General features: G+C 47.4%; 1 protein-coding gene across 2 annotated transcripts in view; it reads right to left on the bottom strand.

The window, feature by feature from the left end:
* Positions 1–10,485, bottom strand: part of ninl (ninein-like) — a 31,496-nt gene that overhangs the window by 11,318 nt on the left and 9,693 nt on the right. For both annotated transcript variants that reach the window (XM_037123647.1, XM_037123646.1), the window contains exons 5-13: positions 10,279–10,345; positions 9,888–10,000; positions 9,661–9,807; positions 8,523–8,699; positions 5,091–5,227; positions 3,834–3,974; positions 3,243–3,417; positions 2,852–2,962; positions 537–623 (exon numbers count right to left, since the gene is read on the bottom strand). In XM_037123647.1, the coding sequence (XP_036979542.1) occupies positions 537–623; positions 2,852–2,962; positions 3,243–3,417; positions 3,834–3,974; positions 5,091–5,227; positions 8,523–8,699; positions 9,661–9,807; positions 9,888–10,000; positions 10,279–10,345 (1,155 nt within the window). The remainder of the gene's footprint in view (positions 1–536; positions 624–2,851; positions 2,963–3,242; positions 3,418–3,833; positions 3,975–5,090; positions 5,228–8,522; positions 8,700–9,660; positions 9,808–9,887; positions 10,001–10,278; positions 10,346–10,485) is intronic.

Here is a 10,485-nt window from a genome sequence, read left to right as displayed (position 1 = left end):
GTTAAATACTTCATCGTAGTCTTCTGTGCTGATCAGAGTCATGATTAAAAATAAACACAATATAATTATAAAACCTTTAAAGTAGAAACTCATCATCATGAAGTCGATCACTGTTCTGCTTCAGATCTTCACAGTTCGTTCAGCTTCTTTCATTTCATCTACAAATGTCTCAAATTATTTGGTTCTTCTTGTAAGAAGTCAAAATAACTGCAGCATAACATCTGGAACAAACCGGAACACTAACAACAGTTTTCATCATGTAACGCTCCCGTCAGTGGGTTAGGTTCATGTTCACAGCTGACACGAGGATCTGATCACTACAGGATCCATTCAAAAGGCTGAGCGCACACACACACACACACACACACACACACACACACACACACACACACACACACAGGTACGTGTGTTCAAGTGTTCTCACCTTGATTTTCTGTTGAACCAACGTGAGGCGTTCAGGTGCACAAACAAAAACAGACATTAAAGAGTCTTCAGCTCAGTCAGAACACAAACCTGTTCTCCAGTTTCACACTTACCCTGCACTGCAGCTCATAATCTTTGACGATCTCAGAGAATCTCTCCTCGCGACTCAGACCAGCAGCTGCCGGGTCCAAGCTGCCAAACTGTCAATCAAACACATTATTGATTTAATGTAATCGTCAATCAGCTGATCAGAAGTCATTTTCTCCAGCTGGAGTAAAGAAGACAAGTCAAAGAACAAACCAAGTCAGAGAGGAAGCTTCCATAAATAATTGATCAGATACAAGGAGACGAGTTACCTTACACCTGTGTGTGTGTGTGTGTGCACTAGTGTTACCCTTGGACCATGTAACATTTAAGGGTCCAGGTCCTGAACCGGTTCTTACTGGTTCACCTCCCAGCTGAAGCAGTATGCTGGATGTTTCCGACTACGAAGCAGCAGATCGACCTGAAATCATCTGATTATCTGTCACAGATCAATACCATCATGTGATCCGAGTGTGTTTGTGTCACATGATGAAGTTTAATATTCACTCTTTTCATCTCTGCCATCAATGTTTTTAACGACTAATCTCCCTGAAACTAAAGTAGAAAACATTCAGCAACACGTTTAAACATCGGCTGAAAAAATACTGCAAATGTAATAAAAGACACATTTAACCGTCAATCACCTCATCAATAACAAGGTGGCTGAGATATGTCAATCATTACAAACACGGATCAATATCCTACAAAATGAAAGTGATTGTAACCCATTTCATTGAAAACAATATTCAACATAATGAAATAAACCAGATTATTACAGTATGTTAAAATATGTGATGGACCTGAGACGCAGCAGTTGTTGGCACGACTGACAGGAAGACGTGTCAGTTTAGAGAGTTGTGTTGTGTCATCATATAATTTAAATGTGTATGTTGATAAAATAACAACTTTAGCTGATGAGTGTTTCTGCTGTCGGCTGGTGAAGCTGAAAGATTACTTTTTTTGTGGTGTGTTGTGTTGTGCTGTGGCGTGGCGTGTTGTGGGGTGTTATGGTGTGGCGTGTTGTGGCGTGGCATGGCGTGGCGTGTTGTGGCGTGTTATGGTGTGGCGTGGCGTGTTGTGGCGTGGCATGGCATGGCGTGGCGTGTTATGGTGTGGCGTGGCGTGTTATGGTGTGGCGTGGCGTGTTGTGGTGTGGCGTGGCGTGTTGTGGTGTGTTATGGTCTGGCGTGGCGTGTTGTGGCGTGTTATGGTGTGGCGTGGCGTGGCGTGTTATGGTGTGGCGTGGCGTGTTGTGGCGTGGCATGGCATGGCGTGGCGTGTTATGGTGTGGCGTGGCGTGTTGTGGCGTGTTATGGTGTGGCGTGGCGTGGCGTGGTGTGGCGTGGCGTGTTGTGGTGTGTTATGGTGTGGCGTGGCGTGGCGTGGCATGGCGTGTTGTGGCGTGGCGTGGCATGGTGTGGCGTGGCGTGTTGTGGCGTGGCATGGCATGGCGTGGCGTGTTATGGTGTGGCGTGGCGTGTTGTGGCGTGTTATGGTGTGGCATGGCGTGGCGTGTTGTGGCGTGGCGTGTTGTGGTGTGTTATGGTGTGGCGTGGCGTGGCATGGCGTGTTGTGGCGTGGCGTGGCATGGTGTGGCGTGGCGTGTTGTGGCGTGGCGTGTTGTGGCGTGGTATGGCATGGCGTGTTGTGGCGTGGCGTGTTGTGGCGTGGCGTGTTGTGGCGTGTTATGGCGTGGCGTGGCGTGGTATGGCGTGGCGTGTTGTGGCGTGGTATGGCGTGGCGTGTTGTGGCGTGGCATGGCGTGGCGTGTTGTGGCGTGGCGTGTTGTGGCGTGGCGTGGCGTGGCGTGGCGTGGTGTGGCGTGGCGTGGCGTGTTGTGGCGTGGCGTGTTGTGGCGTGGCGTGGCGTGTTATGGTGTGGCGTGTTATGGTGTGGCGTGGCGTGTTTTGGCGTGTTCTGGTGTGGCGTGGCGTGTTGTGGTGTGGCGTGGCGTGGCGTGTTGTGGCGTGTTATGGTGTGGTGTGGCGTGGCGTGGCGTGGTCTGGTGTGGCGTGGCGTGTTGTGGCGTGGCATGGCATGGCGTGGCGTGTTATGGTGTGGCGTGGCGTGTTGTGGCGTGTTATGGTGTGGCGTGGCGTGTTGTGGCGTGGCGTGTTGTGGCGTGGTATGGCATGGCGTGTTGTGGCGTGGCGTGTTGTGGCGTGGCGTGTTGTGGCGTGTTATGGCGTGGCGTGGCGTGGCGTGGTATGGCGTGGCGTGTTGTGGCGTGGTATGGCGTGGCGTGTTGTGGCGTGGCATGGCGTGGCGTGTTGTGGCGTGGCGTGTTGTGGCGTGGCGTGGCGTGGCGTGGCGTGTTGTGGCGTGGCGTGTTGTGGCGTGTCACCTTGTCATGCAGCAGCTGGTCCAGGTCTCTCTGCAGTTTGTTCACTGAACCTTCTGCTTCAGTCAGCTTCAGCTTCACAGCCGTCAGCTCGTCCTCCAGGCGACTGTTCTCCTGAACACAAATACATTAATATTTGTGTTTCTCGCCACACTTTTGGATCAGCAGGACATGAAAACACTGACTGAGCATGTTTTTATTTTTTCACTGGACACTGAAAAGTAACTAGCAACTGAATCTGTCAGACGAATGTGGTCGAGCAAAAGACCAAATGACTCATGTTTGAAAGATCATGAAGAAAAATCTTTTAACAAACAGGAAATTTAAATTTATGGTTATAAGATAAAGTGCCAGGTGTTGCAGATGTGTGCAGGTGTGTGTGATGCGTACTCACCTGTGTAGCGTTGCAGAGCTCCTCCTGAAGCTCCACCTCCTGCGCTCGGAGCAGCTGCAGCTCGTCCTGTAGCGTGCTGCGCTCCCTCTCCACCTGCTGCAGCAGAGCCTCGCTCTCCTGCTCCGACTGACTGCGCAGAGCCGTCAGCCTATCACGGAAGTCGTGCTCCAGGTCCCTGCCAATCACAGAGCAGCTCGTCAATGACACGGTCGGTCTTCAGCCTTTATCTGATGTCACGTAACGACTCCAGGATCAATCTTGTGCTCTTATTTACATTATTATTCGCTGTTTGAAAAGTCTGCAGTCAGTCTGTGAAGCTAATGTTAGCTCAGCAGCTAACAGTGTGTACAGATGTCAACGGTATCAGCTGTTACTTCGCAGCAGTTATCAATACATGAGGAACATTATCCGATACAGACGTTTACATAACATCTGTTACTTCTCTATAGAAGCCAAAAGATTTAACTTCTGATCAACAACTAACAGGTCAAGTCGTAGTTTTTATCTTTTATTTTTTGATATGATGAAAACAACCGAGTCACAGAGTGAATCCCACCCCTGGTCACTAGTCCATGAAGCAGTCTGTCTGACCTGATCCTGCTCTGGTTGAGTGTCTCCATGCTGGCGTGGCGGTCGTCCACCTCTCTGACCAGCTGCAGGTTCCTCTGATCTGCCAGCTCCAGGTCGGCCTTCACCTTGTCCCGCTCCCTGCAGGCCTGCTCTGCCAGCACCCTGACAACAGATGTGATTCTCTTGGTTCAAAGTTTCAAGTCTGTTGCCTCTATATATGCCAGGAAACATCTGCAAACACCTATATAACATCTGAAAACATATGTAGTCATCTCTATCTCAGCTGATCAGAGGTAAAAACAGAAAACACGTGTGAAAGTTTTCTAATTTCACGCTGACATGAACAGATTTCAACTCGTTCTTGTCTGGTGACCAGATGAATCCCGCAGAGCCGCTCATCTCCAGCAGGAGGAGCTCTTCAAGTTAACAATACAGTTCACAATAAGACCCAAAGTATGAAGACGCTCCCGTCCACACACACACACACAGTGTTCAACTGTCACATGCAGTTGGTTTGTTCTGCTGTCCACATACTTTTGGCAATATAACAAGTGGTGAACTGTAACTGAAAAGGCTGTTTGCTTGTTTGTTTGTTTGTTTGCCAGAATCCCTCCAGTGAGAGCAGTCTGACACTGACCGTCATTTATTGTCACTTTACAGGGTGAGTTTAGTCTTTAGCTACAGAACAGGAAACGAACAATGTCGACAGTGGCAGTCGATCTGATTGGCCGGACCTTCGACCTGCGGGCTGCAGCTGACCCAGCTGGCTGGTGTTGATGGTCAGTAGATGTGACAGGAAATGAGTGCAGGTCAACAGACGGATGCATCGAAGTCTCGTCTGCACACGATGATCTGATTTTACTTTTACATTTGTGTGAATCCTCTTTCTGTTTAGCTTAGCTTAGCACAAAGACTGGAAACAGATGGAAGCTGCTAGCCTTCTAAAAAAAAACAGTCACCCTCCAACTTCAAACCCTCTGATTTACACGTTGCTAACTGACGAGCCATCAATCAACTCGTCCTGTAGTCAGCTGGGTTAAATGACATCATCGCGTGATCAATATGTTGTGATCAATATTCAAACAAGGTAACATTCTGTCGATCCAGTTAGCCACAGCCTGAGGTAAAACTAGACTACAGCTAATCATCAGAGCTGTATCTTATATTAGTTTGGGTCAAAACAGAACCAGAACCAGGATGCAGGTGAAGTCATCAGAATCTAACAACGTTCTGATCAACTGGCTGTGAGAGAAGCCGATGAAATGGTAGAAAACCTACAGCAGGTGTTGGATCTCGTTCTTGTAGGAGATGAGCGCCGCCTGGTGGATCCCGTTCCCGCTGACCAGCAGCTCGTTGTCCAGCGCCAGAGTCAAGTCGGCCAGACTGAGACGCTCCTCCAGAGGAAAGTCCAGAGTCTGCCGGGACGAAACAACAGAGACGGGCTTTGGTCTTAATGCTTAAATCATCAAAACACGGACACCCACAGAGCGTCGCTGATTTGTTCCTGCTGGTCGTTCAGGATTTAAAACAGTTTTTATTGAAGAATTGATGAAAACAGATTCATGAGCAGGTTTCAGACGCTGCTGAGACGCTCGAGGACAAATCAAAAACCAAAAATAAAGAATGAAGAATAAAACAATTTGCTAATGACTTGTCTCAACTGTTTGTTTCCTTGTCAGCTTCATGTGACTGTTAGTGACGCTGCTCACGCTGCTGTGAGTGTTTCTGCAGCAGACGGATTCTTCACAATGATTCTTATAACTCCAGTTTCAAAACAATTTGATTCTGAAGTTCAGTCCTGGCTTCAGTTTGGGGGAAACCCCGAACCTCAGAGCAGAAACCACAGCAGTGATGAGGAGGTTTGGCTCGTCTGTGTCTGTTTGTCTGGAACCAACTGATTGACTTTCTGTTCTGAAGAAAAAATTCAAACTGAGTAAAAACTGCAGCTGGAGATGAATGACGGAAAGTGGAAGAGAGACTTGAACCCATCAGAACTGTTCTGGACCGTATCGGATGATTTTGTCTAAAACTACAGGTTGTGTGTCTGACGACAGGAGACCCACACGCAGACGATGAGCAGCTCACTTGGATCAGACGCGTTTAAATCTGAAGCCTTCTAACCATCAGCTCCTCATTTCTCATCAACAGGATTTATTATCGGATCGGTTCATCAGGGACAGAATTATTCAAGATGATCAGCGCCGACTGTTAGATATCAGATGTGTGACACACCAATCAATTAAACAGACAGATAAAAGTATTTGGATTTCATGAATCACATTTAAAAACAACCAAACAAACAGAACTGTCTCCTTTTTCACTCATCAGGTAGCAGAACTTCCTGGATCAGCTGGGACCAGATCTTGGTTCTGTTCTGATTAAAACCCTCAAAGACTCAGAGCTCCGCCAGCTGCCACAGATATCTATTGCTCTAAAATGTTTAATAACCTTGATCCTCTGAACCTCTCCAGATATTCTTAGTGGTACCACACATGTCTCGTTTGGACCTTCAGGGCCTCGGTAGTGAACATGATTACATCATCACACTCTGCAGCACTGACTCGTCTGCTGTGTCTCAGTTCAGATTCTGCTTCCTTCAGAGGAGCATCTGATGGCAAATTCCAAGGACTCGCCTTCAAGACCACAAAGGCTGGGTCCTTCGAAGGATGCAGACCCTGAACTGAGACACAGCCGTCACCTTCCTCTAGTTGTAGTTGTTCAGCTGATCATCAGTTGATCACTGATGTCCCGATTATCGCCGCCGATATCCGGCATTTTGACGCATATCGGCATCGGCCTTTTTTTACTCCGATGGCTGATAAGTGATGAATTTAAAACTGGGTTATTCTGGCTGTGGTGCAGCCGAGCCTCTCTGTCTGCTGCCCCTACTCTGTCTCCAGCATTGTCCCACCCACAGCACCATCTGATTGGTTACAGGCAGAGCGGGTAACAGCCAATCAGCAGTGAAAACTGTGCATGCACAGTGCTCACACACACAGCGGAGAGGAGGAGAAGTTCAGCCACCACGTAGAACTGGACTCATAGCCCGGTACTGTTCCTGGGGCCTTGGTTCCGAAGGTAAGCTAAGGCAGCAGACTCTCCCGAAACTGTAATAAACATCCCAGTCCTCTACAACTCACAACTACTAGTAACATTACTGTGAGCCTGTTAACGTCATAAACATCAGCAGCAGCCTGTTAACCACTCGCTGATATCAGTATGGAAATAGTCCGTGTGTGAGTGAGAGAGTCAAAACCTAATAAACTCAGTTCAGTCCAGTTTTATTGCAGGGAGGCAGGTTGAGGTGAAGGCTGATTAGCTTTTAGCGTAACGTTAGCCCACCGGTCCACTTCCTCCTTCTCTGGCTGTAGACGCTCAGCAGACTGTAGAAACTCTACAACTCACGACTACTAACGTTACTGTGAGGCCCAATACGTCAGCAGCAGCCGTCTGTTCCTGTGATAAACACTGATTATTAAAGAGAAGAAGCTGTAGGATATTTACTGTTTTTAACAGTTTAATCACTTGGAACAAGGTTGCAGATAATATTGATAGGGAAACAGTGATAAAAGTAAGAAGTGTGTGTGTGTGTGTGTGTGTGTGTGTGTGTGTGTGTGTGTGTGTGTGTGTGTGTGTGTGTGTGTGTGTGTGTGTGTGTCAGCCACATGAGAAGCTGCAGAAACTGACAGCAAAGCTCCGTCTGAGAGAAAACTGTAGGGCAATAATGGCTGTTTAACTACCAAGTTATTTTACTTGATGTTTTTCTGTGTTGACTGAGAGATTCCATGCAGCAGAACATGACATACTGTCATGTTTGTGTCCTGAAGCTGTCTTTGACAGTTTCTTGTAGAGAGGAGCAGAATATTGCTGTTCAAGACTTTAGGCATCATGCAGCTGCATCATACAGCCTACATGAACTGCATGGTGTTCAGGGATGAATAGTTTCTATCGTTACTGTGATATTTTTTCAGCTACAGTTAGATTCATCGTTAGTAATGTAGCAGGCTAGTTTTGAATGACAGTGTCCCTGCTATCACATGTTGGTAAAACAGAACATTTACATAATAAAATCAACTACAGGCTTCCTAAATGCTGCAGTAAATGAAGCATGATGAGTTGAGCGTATGTCAGCATGTGGCCCCACTTTTAACTCTCTCTCTTTTTTCACACCCTTATTGCAGATGGACAGACTTCAGTCTATGTGTAAAAACACTCAAAGTTAAGTCTTGGAGTTTGTATTACTCAAAATGTTGACGCCAATATTTTCTCTTTTACTACAAATGAATATCGGCTCCAAATATCAGTTATCGGCCTCGGCCCTGAAAAAACCCTATCAGTGTATCTCTAGTCTCTACGCAATCACTAAGTGACACATTCAACACTTTAAATAACAAACTAAAAAAAAAACTTCCTGAACTCACAGGCACAAAAAAAACACAATCATATCTATCAATCATATTTTCCAATTCTGTTAAATTTGTCCATTCTCAGACTGAACAGATACAAAGTCTGAAACTTCAGCTTGAATCAGCTGAAGTCTGACAGCTGACGCTGACTCATCGATCAGAGGAACAACAAGAAAAATACAGTCAGACACCCAGAAACTGTTCTCGGTCTTCTCTTCACAGCAACAAGTCATCCAAGTCTGAGACACTGGTGATGAAGACAGAGAATGTCTCTTTAAACCACCTGGTTCTGGTGTGTACTGACCTGCAGGATGTCCTGGCTGTTCCTGATGCCCTCCTCGGTCCAGAGGGCGATGACTCTCTCGGGGCTGCTGCATCCTGAGCCGTCGTCCAGCTGGCTGAGGACCCTCTGACCCACTGTGGCCGTCAGCAGGGAGGGCGAGGTGGAGCGAGCCGAGCGCTCGTCCAACGCCGCCTGAGACTGCATGGATGAGGAGAACCGGAGTCAGATGTTAGTCCACATTCAGAGCCGAAGGAGTTCTGCTCCACACTGGAACAGAGGAGCTTAAAACAGCAGGAATGAGCAGATTTCTCAGGAGTCTAATGAACTCTGCCTCTGTTGTAACATTTAATCTGGATTAGCTTCCTCGGCCTCAGAGACACGGGATATAAAGCCAACAAACACCGGGTCAGAACCACAGAAATGTTACATGACATCAGAGGGGTCACGACACTAATTACAACAATAATAATACAACCATTCTAATGACAGGATGATTTATATATAATGCTCCCGTTTTCCATCCAGCCTCTGTGAGGAAACCGTCCTCAGCTGCAGGTCAGAGCTGAAGTTCAGCACCTCATCAGACGTGGTGTTCAGGTGCGATCACCTGTGTGTGGCAGGTGGAGCTGCTGTGAGCCGCCGTCCTCTCTGTCTTCACCCACTGTAACAAACCGCAGCCTGAGATCAGACCAGACGTGCAGTACATGATGAGGTCTACCTGTCTGTGTGAACCACCTGCTACCTGTCCTCCTCCAGCACCTGACTGGACTGACGACTGTCAGCTGCAGCTCAGCCTCCTGATTGGACCTGCTGCTTGCAGGTGGAAAGATGGCGCTGCATTCAGGGGCTGCTCGTGAACTCACAAACTCTTTGTCGTTGTTGAGCTCTGTATCTGATGAACGGTTTGATTTGGTTGGAATCTATATAATTTGATTGATGTGAAGAGACTAAATATGATCTGACACTTTGAAACATGTTTGATATCAGAGGAAATAATTCCTCCAAACAAGAACATGAATTAAAAAAATTACCGTTTCTATCAGCTGATTATCAACAATTTCTCACAGTGAAAAAACATCGCATCATTTGTTTTATAAGGCTAACATCAACGCTAGCTTCTCCAACAGGCTAACATCACTGTTATGCGTGTGATTCTGACCCTGTGTGGCGCTCTCTGCAGGTCAGCTGATCGCACAGGTGTGGAGCAGGTGATGGGGGAGGAGCCTCGCAGAACCTTCTGGAAGTCCCTGATGCTGACTCGTCCGTCCAGGTCAGCGTGCAGCTTCCTGAGCAGCAGCTGCAGCTCCTGTGTGGAGGTTGATCGTCATTAATAATAACTATCTTCCTCAGTGTTTGTCCTGCTGCAGGTGGTGGGCGGGGTCTCACCTCTGTGTTCAGCTGCTGCAGGCCCAGGTGATCACACACTTCCCTCAGGATGTCCCCACCTCCTCCACCTCCTCCAACAACCACTCCCAGCTCCACCTCCTCCTGCTGAGGACCTGCAAACACATACAGATTAAAATCATTCAGCTAAATACTGCTGACAGAAATGTGAATGTAAAGTGTCGCCAACAGAAACTCAAACTACTGGACTACAAGATGGTGTCACTCCCAAAAATTAATTGACAGGTCTTTTAAAAGGAACAAGTCACCCATAAATGTGAATACAGTCATGTGAAACATTCTCTCACCTGGGAACTATTAAAGACACTATCCAGTTGCATTATGGGTAATGTAGGATCTTGTGTTAGTTTGACACACTAGAAACTGATGATACCTTTAGACTGAAAGTCTGGCTGCATTCTCTCCTTCTGACTTCCTGCCTCCTCGTCAGACTTCAGGCTCTGCAGAGAAAACATGGAGCTCAGTGACTGTCCTCTCCAAACAGTGTGTGTGTGTGTGTGTGTGTGTGTGTGTGTGTGTGTGTGTGTGTGTGTGTGTGTGTGTGTGTGTGTGTGTGTGTGTGTGTGTGTGTGTGTGCAGC

The sequence above is a fragment of the Acanthopagrus latus genome, chromosome 15, assembly GCF_904848185.1.
Source record: "Acanthopagrus latus isolate v.2019 chromosome 15, fAcaLat1.1, whole genome shotgun sequence".
In the NCBI taxonomy this organism is placed as follows: domain Eukaryota; kingdom Metazoa; phylum Chordata; class Actinopteri; order Spariformes; family Sparidae; genus Acanthopagrus; species Acanthopagrus latus.
Note: the sequence above shows the minus strand (reverse complement) of the source record. Positions and strands in the feature narration are given on the sequence as shown.